Source organism: Filobasidium floriforme (genome assembly GCF_021052385.1).
Source record: "Filobasidium floriforme strain CBS 6241 chromosome Unknown HD553scaffold_19, whole genome shotgun sequence".
In the NCBI taxonomy this organism is placed as follows: domain Eukaryota; kingdom Fungi; phylum Basidiomycota; class Tremellomycetes; order Filobasidiales; family Filobasidiaceae; genus Filobasidium; species Filobasidium floriforme.
The window spans coordinates 370,803-384,238 of NW_025763640.1; the positions used below are offsets into that span (position 1 = coordinate 370,803).

The 13,436-nt window shown below is 51.3% G+C and overlaps 4 protein-coding genes across 4 annotated transcripts; 1 reads left to right on the forward strand and 3 right to left on the reverse strand.

Annotated features, from left to right (window-relative positions):
- Positions 1 to 35: 35 nt before the first annotated feature.
- On the reverse strand, positions 36 to 2,781 carry HD553DRAFT_287503 (RNA polymerase III transcription factor IIIC subunit-domain-containing protein). The gene is made up of 11 exons (XM_046178283.1): positions 2,319 to 2,781; positions 2,181 to 2,258; positions 1,843 to 2,089; positions 1,612 to 1,742; positions 1,431 to 1,516; positions 1,266 to 1,345; positions 1,074 to 1,181; positions 817 to 981; positions 623 to 749; positions 235 to 558; positions 36 to 174 (listed from the first exon to the last, which is right to left on the reverse strand). Exons 1-11 carry the CDS (start codon positions 2,686 to 2,688, stop codon positions 43 to 45), a joined length of 1,848 nt encoding a protein of 615 aa, XP_046034526.1. The 5' UTR covers positions 2,689 to 2,781; the 3' UTR covers positions 36 to 42.
- Positions 2,782 to 2,964: 183 nt separating this feature from the next.
- Positions 2,965 to 7,374, forward strand: HD553DRAFT_316054 (uncharacterized protein). Its single transcript, XM_046180566.1, has 20 exons — positions 2,965 to 3,370; positions 3,445 to 3,557; positions 3,625 to 3,668; positions 3,749 to 3,865; positions 3,957 to 4,169; positions 4,256 to 4,317; positions 4,391 to 4,455; positions 4,524 to 4,663; positions 4,731 to 4,778; positions 4,843 to 4,863; positions 4,935 to 5,051; positions 5,113 to 5,182; positions 5,243 to 5,265; positions 5,334 to 5,440; positions 5,506 to 5,580; positions 5,642 to 5,786; positions 5,847 to 5,931; positions 5,989 to 6,005; positions 6,071 to 6,220; positions 6,283 to 7,374. Exons 1-20 carry the CDS (start codon positions 3,227 to 3,229, stop codon positions 7,176 to 7,178), a joined length of 2,652 nt encoding a protein of 883 aa, XP_046034527.1. The 5' UTR covers positions 2,965 to 3,226; the 3' UTR covers positions 7,179 to 7,374.
- A 155-nt stretch (positions 7,375 to 7,529) lies between these two features.
- On the reverse strand, positions 7,530 to 10,892 carry HD553DRAFT_88343 (putative mannosyl-oligosaccharide 1,2-alpha-mannosidase). The gene is made up of 12 exons (XM_046184568.1): positions 10,189 to 10,892; positions 9,418 to 10,110; positions 9,212 to 9,360; positions 9,113 to 9,140; positions 9,034 to 9,056; positions 8,907 to 8,968; positions 8,525 to 8,845; positions 8,325 to 8,466; positions 8,235 to 8,264; positions 8,111 to 8,174; positions 7,833 to 8,033; positions 7,530 to 7,773 (listed from the first exon to the last, which is right to left on the reverse strand). Exons 1-12 carry the CDS (start codon positions 10,832 to 10,834, stop codon positions 7,652 to 7,654), a joined length of 2,481 nt encoding a protein of 826 aa, XP_046034528.1. The 5' UTR covers positions 10,835 to 10,892; the 3' UTR covers positions 7,530 to 7,651.
- A 291-nt stretch (positions 10,893 to 11,183) lies between these two features.
- On the reverse strand, positions 11,184 to 12,546 carry HD553DRAFT_275399 (UMP-CMP kinase; the record flags this gene model as incomplete). The annotated part of the gene is made up of 7 exons (XM_046177900.1): positions 11,184 to 11,321; positions 11,403 to 11,467; positions 11,552 to 11,678; positions 11,798 to 11,929; positions 12,030 to 12,139; positions 12,309 to 12,365; positions 12,441 to 12,546. The coding sequence occupies 7 exons, from the start codon at positions 12,544 to 12,546 to the stop codon at positions 11,184 to 11,186; spliced, it is 735 nt and encodes a 244-aa protein (XP_046034529.1).
- Positions 12,547 to 13,436: the final 890 nt, after the last annotated feature.

Sequence of the window (13,436 nt, forward strand, 5' to 3'; positions counted from 1 at the left end):
GGGCTCTAATTCGATAGATCAAGTTTGGTATGTTAACCCGCTTCATTCGTCTTCCATGTCTCCCATGTCTCCCATGTTGGAAGTCGCATATCCAAGCTCCGACTCTGGCTCTCGACCCATCGTGACGTTTGCCATTCGAGATTCTCGCAAATTGGCCCCCCGCAAACGTTGTTCCTGACAGGGTGCGCTCGTCAGCTCACAGCACACCATGAGCCAGCAGCCACCACACCTCACCTGTTGCGCGGCATCCGAGAGTGGTCCACGATACGTCCGGGAACCTGCAGCCAAGCCTTGCTCGTCCAGTGCCGATTGTTTCGCTCTACTCTTTCTAGTCCTTTTCTTCGGCGCTGTATTCGCTGACAAGGGCAAAATCGAGCCCCCATCATCGTTCTCGCAACCGTGAGGGAGACTATTGTTGTCAAAGTCATTGAATTGGGCGACCAGCTCTTCGATCTTTTCGGCGTCGCATTCTTTGCCGTCGATGAGTGCTTGCCACTTGAGACGCAACATCGCCTTGATCGCATGAAATTGTCGCGGCTTGTACCATCCGGTGGCGTCCTGGCGATTGATGAGGTATCAGTCGCAACGTGAAGGCACAATCGGGTCACAAGCTTCCACTCACATCTAGTCTATCTGACAGGGCTCTCGGGTTATGGATCATGCTCTCAAGCAGAGGCTCACTGATGTCGCAGAGTTGGAAATTTCCTACATCTCGGTGCAACACTTTTCCGTCAAACAAGTGCGATTTCCTGTGTCGAAGCGCCAGATTAGCGTCACCCTTCAATTCTTCATTGATCCAATATGCTTTCTACTTGCGTCACATCCGGTTCAAAGTCTTGACCGTACAGCTGCTTCATCCGGTCGGCTTGCCAAGCGGTAGTCCTCGGGGCTTGGAGCTCGCCGTTGCTCTCCTGGATCTTGTTCATTGACATCCTTGCACCTCCATCTTCTCGCATGATACGGAAGTACATTCGTTGATACCTAGAACCACGCTTAGAATCAATTTCCCTTATAACACGCGCTCACGTTGCACGAGCTCGATGTTCGGTGATCTGTGGACAAGTTCGACTCACTTGTACGTGCTCCGATCTGTACGAGGGTCGAATCCCAGTCGAACGAGATTGTCCCTAAACGGTCCATCGACGATGACGTACGCCACAGCGGGTAGGTATGCGTGTTTCCTGTCAAGCCGTCGCACCGACGCAAGTTCAGTACACCAACCGCACTTATAGATTGATGTCATTTCAAGTGAAAATCATCCTCACGATTGGAAGAGTCGACGAATCTCTGCGTCAAACTGATTATGGATTGCCAACCTCGACCAGACCGGCCTTTCTTGGAAATGCTACCCAACGATCCACACACCGATGATTAGATCAGCCTCGACGATCAGAGACCGGCAGATTCTTTCGTCGGACGTCCGAGCGCACCTTTTTAACAGTGTCGAGTACCGCTGCGTTCGTATGGGGCTGTTTCAGTGCGGTCTTGATGTCCGCAGCAGGTTCTTGAGGGATACGTAAATACGAAGAACAAAAATCCCGCGCAAAGGTAAGCTTTGTACTTTCTTTTCCTCGAGCCCAGCTACCACAGAGCCTGTATGGTAAGACTCATCTTGATCTGCATGCCGAATCTGCCTGAAATTGTGGACGACGTTCTTGTGCCGGTTGACGTATCGGAAGCCTTCGTCCCCCTTGATCGGGTTGGTATACGGTTCCAACTTGGACATGGGACCGTGCTCGAACCTGCATCGCAAGATGTCCAAAATCAGCATCGAAGATCGCCTTGCATCACGTATGCCCAGTAAGACAGGACTTGGGCGTAAATCTGGAAGTGGAGACTCACGCGAATCTAGCGGGAATAGACTGTGTACTGAACTGCGGAGGAGGTAGGGCATGTAGTCGGCTACGTCGCGTGATCTTGCCATCCCAATCCATCTGCCCTTGCTTGTTTTTATCCTGACCACCATTACCGACAACAGCATCACCGTTGTGAGCAGGGTCGTCGTCCAGTCCGATTGGGTGACCCGTAGGAAGAGGTTCGTCGTATTCTTCATCGAGGGGTGCGAATTCGAAGGTGGACAGCGTCTCATCTAGAGAACGTGGACAGTATCAATAGGAAGTAGGTTCAGATGCGCTAATTGGACAGGACATGTAAGTCAATTTGAATTCCCAATTACTCACAGTCAGCTTTCATGAGACCGTCGATTAGCCTGACAGTCCTAGATTCAGGAGATGGCTTGTATTGATAGTCGGCCATGGCTGTTTCACCAGATTAGGTAAGTGAAGGCCTCAGATATGTTTTGACCTGTACGAGCGCACCTCGGTATCGAACAGTCTGCTTGATCGTCCCAGGTAACTCAATCTTATAGATTCCTCCTTCGGAGTGCACATCATCTTCTCCAGCTTGGTTCGACCGACGACGCCTACGTCGCGTAACCTTGAGCAATACCCGATGCGTCGTTGTCCTATCCCCAGCTACAGGATGCGCGAAATGATCGTCAGGCCTGAATCGGAGCTCCAAGTTGGACCTGCTCTTATTGAAGACGCTGTTCCAATCTTCAGGTCTACCGAGACCACGTAAGGCCTTGTCTAGGGAAGCTGAGGAGGGTCCGATGGGTCCTGGATATTCGACGCTCTGAAAGGCTTCGTGTCCGATCGGATAGAAGGGCGCTTTGTCCTCTTCTTGCATGATTGTGATCGGGCAATTCAAGTAGATGTGAGCAATAGATTGGGCTTGTAAGGGGATTGTCTATGTGTTCTTCATCAAGTCGGCTCTCGATACGAGGTTTGTTGAATTTGTTGACATGTACCCTCGATATCGTCAATTCGTCACTTTAGATCTCGGCTCTTCCCCTTTCGGAAGCAATTTCGCTACTAAAAAAGCTTCCGATCAGGGCTTTTGAGCGATTCCCATCGATCGTCATATTCCCCTCTTGATCTTGGCACATCGGGTCATCATCTTGCTACAACGTCGACCTACTCCCAATGATCAACGAAAGCTAGTAGTAGAGAAACAGGGAGGTATCTCAAACTGTAACAATCGATCGCGAGGACCTCGCCGGCCTGGATCTTTCGGCACGTAACGACCCCGACGACCTGCACGAACGCCCTCCACTTTCCGAGCTCTCTCTATCGAGGAGCAGCTTCTTGTGATCGCTACACCCAATTGAACTCCTTCAGCTCGACTGCAGGCTACAGGACCGATTCATCGAGGTTTCCACTCCAAGATGCCTCGACCGAACCTCTCCAGGCCTGACGATAGGACCATGTCTTACCTAATTCCGCCTCCCACACCGAGGCCTGGTCTGAGGCAGAACGACGAGGAGGAGCGGATGCCGCTGTTGATGCCATCATCAGATACCTTGGCCAACGTGAGTCAGTATCCGTATAGTCTAGCATCTCTCATCTGCTGATGTCTGTTCTTCTTGCTTTCACAATCTTCAAGACACAAGTCTACGCCTTGATACATCTCATTCGTGTGGATGTTACTAGCCATATCGATACTCCGTTGACTACCGATCAATTGCTCGCACCCGATTCGACCTATACTATCGTCAGGCAAGTCCTATCGCCTCCCTCACATTCCTTTGACGGTCTTGATCGCTTATTAGAGCCGAATGTTCAGACCTCTGACGGAGAAATACGCCTCGATGGAGAACCACGCCATCAGTGAGCCAAACTGTCGAGCTGACAATGTCAAGACGATGCTAGAACATGGTACTGATATGGCTTTCGATATATCCCTGCAGTCTTCTGTCTACTTCTCAATCGAGTACAGTTTCTCAAAGATGCGACTCAGCTGTCCATCAACACTCTGTCGATGACGAGAGCGTCTTTATGCGAGATTCTTGCAATCCGGGTCCTTCGTGCGTAATGACCATAGTTGCGGACGTAGCTAGGATGAAGTCGCATTTTCAAGGCTAAACTTGCTTTTGTTGGATCTTCACCTTGTTACAGGCGGTTGGTCAGAACGTACACTAGCGTTGTCCAACCTCCTCCTCATCCCCTGGGCACTCTTCCAAGGAGCTTCCCCGGCGGTCATCGAACGGGCCAAGGAGGAAGGAGATGACGACGAGGACTTGGCGGAGAGCGCGGGAAACGCTTTGGAAATGGCCATCTTGGGGAACGCGAAGAGGTTCATCCGGAGTCCTAGTGCCCAAAAGGTTATTGGTGAGTTGCACAGCGTCAGGTAGCAAATTGAGATGTCGATATCGGTACTGATGGTCATGATGATGTTTATTGCTTGGTCCAAACAGAGGGAATATGGAGCGGAAAGGTTATCTACCATGCCGTCAGCCAGCATGCGATGATCTCAGATGTCAGTCAGACGGCGGAATTGAACAAGATCGTGTTTTCGCAAACTGAAAGTAATCTTGGAAACGTATAAACAGAACTACAAGAAGAAACCTATCCGGATATACAACCCTCACAAAGCGCCTCTCCTGGATCATTATCGGTAAGTCTACCTCCTCTGTAATGTCAATACCACCTCGCTTTTCTGATTCCTTGACGGCCCCTCGACAGCCTGAAAGTGCCCAAAGTACGGGCCATCCTGGAATACACCAACTTTATCATCCTCTTCGTCCTCTACGTACAAGCACTGGAAGGTCTCAATAAGAAAAAGGTGAACGTGCGGGAATCGTTATTCATCGTATATGCGTTAGGTAAAGCACTCTTCGTACTATTTACTGAATGACGGGGATCCGTGGGGCTGATAGAGTTTGGGAGTAGGGTTCACTTTGGACAAGCTTGCCGCGATGCGGGAACATGGTTTGAGAGGTACGTTCCTTCCCCAAGCTATGGTTGCCACGCCAAATTCGCTAATGAGCCTGTCTCGGCACAGTATTCGCGGCCAATCTCTGGAGTGAGTTTCAATGCATTCTGATTTGAATCAGGGATGATACGGAGGGTATTGATAAGTCTCAATCTGGTCAGACGGATTCGATCTCGCCTTCATCCTCATCTACATGGTATATCTTGTACTGAGGATGTACGGTCTCAAACATGGGGAAGAATGGGCAAGAGAACTCAGTACTGATTTCCTAGCGATGGGTAAGCTGTTTGAAACTGAAGTTGTAGGTCTCTTGAGCTCACAGTGGTTTTAATTCACCAGGTGCCGTCGGGATGTTCCCTAGACTGGCTTTCGTAACGTTGAGCAATAATCTCATGATTCTGAGTCTAAGGTAATTGAACGATTCACCTTGAGCCTATCACCGCGCGCTAACGCCACTACGAGTGAGCAGGAGCATGATGAGCGAGTTCTTCAGTCAGTTTCTTCGGACGAGTATCCTTCTCCGAACCCTGCCCTAAGGTCATTCATCTTCACCTTCGCAGTCTTGATGAGTATCGCGACCTTTTGTTTCTTGGGGTTCTCCTATGCTCTGTGGACCCTGGGCGGTGGCGAATACTCTTGGTCCCAGATCGGATGGTACTTGTTGGAGGTGAGTATTTTATTGGCAGTGGAGCGGCGTTTCGAGACTGAACGTCGGTACTGGTTGCGACACAGGTCTACTTCGGTCTGGATGCCACCGGATTTCGATCAGCGTACAAGTTCCACCGTATCCTGGGACCTATTCTCATGGTTGGTTACGTTTTGATTCTACTTCACAACGGTAAGAAGAGCTTATGCGGTTTGTCACTAGGTCTCCTTCGCCTGTCTCGCAAATACATTATTGTTGACCGTCTTGGTGGCGATCTTGAGTAACACCTTCGCGCACATCAACGCAGATGCTGCAGCAGAGTCCATGTTCCGCCGAGCAGTGTCGACCTTGGAATACGTCAAAGCAGGTAAGACAATCGGCTGACCGGAAGAAGCCCGAGAGAAAGGACTGACGTTTTTCGCGTCAGATTCCGTGTTCAGCTATCAGTTACCGTTCAACCTGCTCGCAGTGATTATTATGTTTCCCTTATCCTTCATCTTGACCCCTCGCTGGTAAGCGTTCATGTTATCTGTATTCCATGTGGCGGAGCTGATGAGCATAATGTGCAGGTTTCACAAGGTCAACGGTGAGACGGACCGACATGCTTGCAAGCGATGTTTGCGCTGACTGTATTTGTTTCGCATCTCGAAGTGTTCATGATTCGGGCTACATCATTCCCGATCTTACTCGCCATCGCCGTTTACGAACGCCAGAAATACCATCCCGTACCTCTTGATGAACGGATCGAAAGATGGTTTGACCGAAACGTGGGAACCTGGCCGAGAAGGTTGTGGAATGGAGGTGTGTCCGGTGCAGTCTGTTGGACAGACGTAACTTCCTACTTACCTCTTGCTACATCCTAGTGGTGGATACGACCGGACTTGACAGTTTCGCTGGAGCTGGCCGTGATATCGATATCGTTTTCGAGATTGAGAAGGAGATCGGCGACTTTTATCGAGGTTGGGATGATGAAGGCGCCCTAGAGGAAGAAGAGGAGTCAACCAGCGACGCGGACGATGACAAGCGGCCCAGCGCAACCTCAACAACCTTGGAGCCGGCAGCGGCCTCAGCGACAACGGGAGACACCTCCCTAGTACCGTTTCCCAGGCTGTCTCCAGAAGCTATGCCCCGATCGGCGACCATACCAGTTAGTATGGGCGCTTCACCTAGCGGGACGGACGCAATGAAAAAGCGGAGAGGCTCTCTGCCCAATACCGATCGAGCCATCGACATCTCCGCCCTCGCATCCGGCTTATCACCAAGGAAGCGCAGAGGGAGCATCATGGAGCCTAGCCCGTTAGCACGGCTATTCGTGAGATCGCCACCGCCCGAGCCACACCTTCCTAGGGTCCTTGGGCATCGCTCGGCAATGTCGGCATCGTTGGGTCAAACCGGAACCCAGTTTCTCGCCAATCCGCCCATCATTGCTGGCGATCATTACAGGCATAAATCCCTGTCAGGCATGCCCAGTGCTCCAGCACCTTTGCAGACGATTCCCTCAGGCAAGCGAGTTTCCTTCTCTCCCGTCAACTCTCGTACTATGCCGGACAAGGACCAGATCGCTACTGCAAGCGCTCTTGAAGAGGACCTAATCACCAGGGAAGCGCGCCCGGACATACACGCGATGCAGGACAAATTGAACAGTATCGAACAGCAACAAAAGCAGATAACTAAGATGCTTCAGCGACTGCTGGCTACTAGTAGCTCTGCGGCTGCTGAGGGGCGGCGTAATTCGAACTTGTCCATAGACGATGATTGAGCGGATGATTCGGTTATATCTGGTTTCCAAAAAGTGTATGAGTACAGCACCATGTAGCGATCAATCATGTAGCCATTATTAGTCAGATGTATAGGAATTGGGCGGGTGCTTCTCCTCCTTGCGGTAGGCTGAAGAGCTCGTACAAGAACAGAGCTATTCGTTCTGTTGACCCATTCGGAGACACAAGTAAGCTATGGGGCGGCAAGGATGATAGGGTATAACCAGGCTTCGGGCGATATCCTGTTTTGTACCACAATGCCGTCACTCACGATCGCCTGTCTCCATTTCAAGACCTTGGCGATTGAGGCGCCGCAACATCTCCATTGTTCACGTTTTCCCTTGTGCAAACGCTTCGATCGAAAATGAAATTGATTATTATGATACAGCTCTGATGTACGACATGCTATGTCTAGATTATACAGTAAAATGCAAGGATCTGAGCTCCTTGAAGCCTTTCCGAGACTCTATCTTGACTACCAAACTTCATATCTGTCAGGTGGTAGCATGTCTCCCGCAGGCTTCTCCGTGAAAGGCCTCTCTGGCGGGGGCTTTACAACGGGAGCATGAGGAGCAGGTGGAGCGCCGCCTCCCATACCTGTTCGGCTCCAATTTCCTTAGTATCTGCTTGCGGTTGCTGATTTGAAGTCGGCTCACCTCTCCCACCACCGTTCCCGGGCGGTGGCTGCCTCAGCTTGGCAAGCCTTACAGCCTCTTTCGCCTTGACATCGTGTCGCTCCCATAATTGAGCATCCGTCCCAAATGCACGCTCGCCGAGATCCGCGTCTGGCTCTTCTGGTCTGTCCCAGAATCCGTCCACTCCCGGTCGTCGATTCCTTAAGAGTAACGGATGTGCCTCTGTCGACACCAGAGCGGATGAGATAAGTACGGCCTAGTCTGTAGCATCTCTAGCAATCATACAGAGGTTGACTGACCAGTTGTAAAGACGTAGTCGTCCAGCGAAATGAGATCTGGCTCCGACTGCAGCAGATAGTAGTACTAAGGTGTAGTACGGTTAGTTTAAAGGACAGGAAGACATAGATGCGTAGAGTAAAAAACCTTGAGCGTTTCAGCGAAGACAAATGATTCCTACATAAATTCGGACATGAGCCTAGATCTATGAAATGTGAGATGAAAGCCAGGACTGACCATGTTATCTGCCAACCGAGGCGGATACACGCTAACATCTGAAACGCTGGAGAATCCAGCACCCGCCGTACAACTATCCATCCACGATGTGAACATTCTCCATCCTTTCTCCTGCCACTTCTTGTCGCCGGTCAAGCGATACCTGAATGGTTGCCGGTCAGCCACCTGCCTATATAGCTGCCGTCGTGCAAGTAACTCACATGTAGAAGACGCTTTCTGCGGTTTCAGGTCTTCCGATGTACACACGGTTTCCACTTTTCAAGCCAGGGGGATTTCCTCGTAGAATCTCCTTGACGAGAACCTCCTCTTCTCCTTCCTTGCTGTAGACGCCAAGCGGTATTGTGATATTTTGGTATGCCCATGGCTCGCTTGCAGTATGGAACCATATTTTTTCGGGTTGTAAACCGCTGACAGTTGCGGCTCCCTGTAGATAATATGTTTTTGGTAGGTAGTGGCAATAAAGGATAGCGTTAGAACTCACTGCCCAGTAGCAAGTCTGGGTTAGGCGCTGGCCATATGCCCTGCCGAATTCGAGTGATTTCAATGTCTCGACGCTCGATTTGAGCAGCTGGTGCAACTTACATGTCTCTCGCCCGATCCAGAAGGCGACTTCCAAGCCCCAGCATTCCTCCTGCGAAACAAGTCTTTGCATAAACGGGAGATTCAGCACCATTAGATTATTTTCGCAGGCTCGTGGAACCGGACATACCAGATGCTCGAGGACGAGTTGTTCTGCAAAGAACGATCAGATTTGCAAATATACGATTGACTATACCTCGACAACTTACTCATGCCGTGGTTGATGGCTCCAATGGTCTGCAAGCAAGATCCGACGCTCAATATCAGAATCCTGTTTGCTTTGTGAACCGGGCCAAAGAGGTACTCGCCATGAGGTTGCGTCCGGGATAGACATCGAGGTCCATGAAGAGCTTTTCTTCCGCCTTGTCAATCGCCGCTTCATACATCCTGGAATATTGATCCGTAGCACCTCCTACTAGCTGATGTTGCTTGATCAAGTACTCGTAATATGAATCGGCTGCGGGTTCGAAGCATATGAGCATGCGGTCATCGGAAGCTGTTTGGTTCCTCTTACCCATTCCCCCGAACGTGTATTCCCCTTGCACCTGCAGGTTGGTACGCTCGACCTGACTATCGAAAGCTGCGGGCAAGAGCGGTGTCATGTCCGCACGGGGGATGACGACCTGATCGAGATAATCGATCGCCCGCTGTGCTCGATCAAAGTACCATCGATCTCCCGTGACTTGGCTCAGACGAGTGAGTTCAAGCGTCATGCTTCCGACTTCTGCCAGCGAGACTCTGCCAGACATGAACCAGTCTTGGTCGCTACCGGCGTCGAAACGGCCGAGCACGAGCCCCGAGGGAGAGTCGAACCCGCGTCCCAAGATCTTGCCCAGCTCTTTCGCCCGGTCGAGCATGAGCTCGTCGCCAGACAGGTCGTAGGCTCCGATGAGACCCCCGAGGTATCGGATACCCATCTCGAAACTGGCAATGTGGGCGAACTGATCCCGACCGGCGCGCTGTTTGTGGAACCACCATTCCGGCATGCCCGGGGTCCGTTCCAGTTCAGGACTCGGTCGATAACCAAAAGCCCAGTCTTTTCCGTTGACTAGTCGGAAATCGACCATGTTCACGTGTTTGCGACAAAGGTCGTATTCCTTTGTTAGACCCATGATCAAGAGTGTCTCCAGAGAGTCGATTATGCTAGCTCCCCAATTTTGAAACGGATTCGACTTTACCCCGCTGACCGGTCTGACTTCGTCGTGACCTGGATGTTGACACAATTCATAGCAATAAGAAGTTAGATGGCGGGATGAGAACACCCAATTTTCATATCGGTACATACCCCAAGCCTTGTCTTTGTACTGCTGCCAGGCATACGCGAACGCTCGTCTGATAGCATCCCTTCTCTCTTCCCTCGTAGTCCTTTCCTCCTCAGTCTCCTCGTTCTGGCTAAAGTCGTACTGTACCCGAGGCAACTCGTTCTGCCCTCCTCCTTCGGGGTCGAACCAGCTTGGGCTCTCCCAAGTCTCGACAAAACTGCCCTCGGGTAACGGCCGGTGGATCGAGGGTTCTGGTTCTTCCGGTTCTGTCGGTGGCCGAGGATAAATGTACGTATATCGGTCCAAGGGGAACTCCTCGATTTTGGGTGGAGGAAGAGAGAACGGGTCGATCTCTGGGAAATAATCTTCTGCTGAGGATAGAGTCTCAGGATCCGGATCATCGGGGGCCAGTTCGAGCGCATCGAGCGCCGCTTCGATGGCCTGTCTTCGTGCATCGTTTGACTGGGTTTCGAGCTCTTGCAACAGATCCTCATCCGCCCGAGATATTCCGTCCTTTGATACCAGGCGGTAAGAGAGGAAGAAAAATATCAAGAGGCCAACGCTCGTCACCGTAGCGATTCCCTTGATCCTTCGATGGACGTAACGGCGGGCATAGCTTGAGGCCCGCATGGCTGAAGCGGTCGATTCAACGTCATTCAGCGAGCTCATGACATGAGAATGGACCCAAGTGGTATCGTATCAGTCTAGCTCTTGGAGTTGGAATGAATAATGAAGAATGTCGATTGATCGAGGCTCGTGCGCCGACATTCATCATCATCTTTCATGTCCTTGCTTGGCACGCAACCTCGGGCGGACGGGAGCAAATTCCGGATCCTGTTCGGAAGTAGTTTTCCCGATCTCTCTCTCTCTCTCTCTTCGATACATCCTCATCTAACGAGCCATCCTCGAGAGTATACACGCACGTCTCAACCTAAGCACAATCCATCTCTATCCTCTTCTAGCTTCATCACATCCGTGCGTGTGAACGGCGGCCATCAGTTCGAGACCTATCACAAGCTTAGATGTTGACGGCCTGCTTGCCGACCTGGGAACCAGAGGTGTCAACACCGGTAAGAGACACCTTGGCTGCCAATGCCGCATCGACCGCAACCTTGACCTTGGCATAGACGGCCGGGATGCTGTCGGTAGCATCAACCTGTATAGTATACCAAGCATGTGATCAACCAGGTCCGCAAGGAGTAATGATCGAAAAGCGTCCAGCTCAAGGGCAACTTACCTCGACGACCTTGTTAGCCTTTCGGTAGTAGTCCACGACAGGCATACTGGTTTCCGTGAAGGTACCTATCATGCCACAAAAGACGATACCCCTCACGTTTGAGCTTGTATCCCACCAAAAGAGCACGGTATTCGCGGATGTGAACTCACGGAAACGCTTGACGATGCTCTCCTTGTTGTCGTCCTCCCGACCGCTCGTCTTGGCCCGACCCATCAGTCGCTCGAGCATGACCTCTTCGGTACACGAGAAGAACAGGACAAAGGTCGATTCGCATGTCTATCCCACACGACGTCAACACCGTTAACTCCTTCCTCTTTCGGCATCCTCAACCAGAAGAAGTCTTTGCGTGTGCGTCCGCGTGGAGTTGAACTGCAACGAATCGAGTTGAAACTCACAGATCGGTCAAACTCGATGGCCTGGTCCATCTTCCTTGGGAAACCATCGATCAAGAACCTTCCCTTTCCATCTTCCCACCCGACAGACTTGGGCGGGTTGTTGATCGTCTCTCTCATGGCGTTCTCCAAGAGCTGTCAGGGGGAGCGTGTAAAACCAGCCGACGTCAACAGCATGCAAGCAGACGAACACCAGGTACTGTCTGATGCATTTATGGAGGAAATAGATCCTGACCTTGATAGTGACCTCCATGGGGACGATGTTACCCTCCCGAATGTAGGTAGAGATCATCTCGCCAAACTCCGAACCAGGACGAGCTTGCTCGGCTCGGAGCAGGTCTCCAGCTGGCATCCACATCATTCCCAAACACGAAGGAAACAACAGGTAGAGAGGAACCAATAGGTAGAGAGGATATCGAGAATAGATGTTCCAGGTTGTTGTCGAGGACAAGGAGTTTAAGAGCTCTGATAAGCTTTTTGACTCGCTCTAGCTGATTAACCGTTCTACGCTTACCCGACAAGTGCTGAAAGCCATAGTCTTTGACCAAGTTCTCACATTGAGTTCCCTTTCCTACAAGATTTCCAAATCCACATTAACCCCAGCTCCCATAGCCCTTAGTTGCTTGAACCTGGATCTATCACTGACCGACACCAGGTCCACCGAGGACAAAGATGACGGTGATGTTGTTCTTGTCAAAAGCGGGTCCGGTGCTTCCCGCGACGGCGTTCTTGAGGTTATCGATGACGGCCATGGTGATTTGAATTAGTAGGAATCTAGCAAGAAGGTTGGGGGTATGATCGCAATAGTTGGCAAGGGGCTAAAACACAACAGCACACCCAGATGACCCCTGAACGATGAGCTCGAGCTGGTGATGTTGGTCGATCACCGGCACCGGTCAGCGGCCGACGATCTCCCTGGAGCGAGCGGGAGCAAATCCGAAAGAAGTGGAGGTCGTCAAGCGCTTGTTGCGTCGCGACGCCTAGGAGCATTTGGTTGAAACGTCGGTACTTGAATGCGAGTCTATCACATCCCCATGTTGCCCTTTGTGCTCATGGCAGGATCGGATCCCATCTTCGGAAACTTAAGTCAACCTTTGGAGAGGTAACTTGGCGCATCTGGCGAACGCGATTGATCCTCTTTCATAGAACAGGCCTACCTCACTTATGCAGCATCCCCCCTCTCGCAAAGCGCAGAGGAGCGTCCTCCCCTCCAACGTCTCATCTCCGAGATCGGTCCCAATACACCTCTTCATTCCTATCGAGATCTCGGCCTTCCTTGTCAAGGCATATGGGGACAGGTTCACGCATACGGTCTTTACGTCAGAGATATTCAAGCTGTTGTAACAGAACGAGGAGATCATTACAACCTTGTGTGTCGGGTTCCTCTACACGATCGGCAGCAGGTTCGAATCTGCTACTTATGGTTGGCCGAACCCCAGTCACAAAGCAGGTATCAAGCTGTTGATTAAACAAGAGGGTGTTCACCCGTGGCCTATCTCGGACCTCAAACGGCGCATACTTGCCGATCTCCAGGATGAACACGACCCTACAATTCGGTTCATGGAGTCACGGATCTTCGAATCAAGCGCCCCGTACCGCAGCGAGGTTCTGGGCCCAGGTCTCGGACTCCTTTTGTACCATG

Bases quoted from the DNA above. Each gene is read 5' to 3' on its own strand.
- HD553DRAFT_287503 (XM_046178283.1), bottom strand. From the start codon at position 2,688: ATGCAAGAAGAGGACAAAGCGCCCTTCTATCCGATCGGACACGAAGCC. The intron at 1,346-1,430 runs GTGCGCTCGGAC...ATCGTTGGGTAG, and splicing joins TACTCGACACTGTTAAAAAG to CATTTCCAAGAAAGGCCGGT. The intron at 1,182-1,265 runs GTGAGGATGATT...ACGGCTTGACAG, and splicing joins ATTCGTCGACTCTTCCAATC to GAAACACGCATACCTACCCG.
- HD553DRAFT_316054 (XM_046180566.1), top strand. From the start codon at position 3,227: ATGCCTCGACCGAACCTCTCCAGGCCTGACGATAGGACCATGTCTTAC. The intron at 3,371-3,444 runs GTGAGTCAGTAT...ACAATCTTCAAG, and splicing joins CATCAGATACCTTGGCCAAC to ACACAAGTCTACGCCTTGAT. The intron at 5,787-5,846 runs GTAAGACAATCG...TTTTCGCGTCAG, and splicing joins CTTGGAATACGTCAAAGCAG to ATTCCGTGTTCAGCTATCAG.
- HD553DRAFT_88343 (XM_046184568.1), bottom strand. From the start codon at position 10,834: ATGAGCTCGCTGAATGACGTTGAATCGACCGCTTCAGCCATGCGGGCC. The intron at 10,111-10,188 runs GTATGTACCGAT...GTCAACATCCAG, and splicing joins GTACAAAGACAAGGCTTGGG to GTCACGACGAAGTCAGACCG. The intron at 9,141-9,211 runs GCGAGTACCTCT...TCTTGCTTGCAG, and splicing joins ATCCCGGACGCAACCTCATG to ACCATTGGAGCCATCAACCA.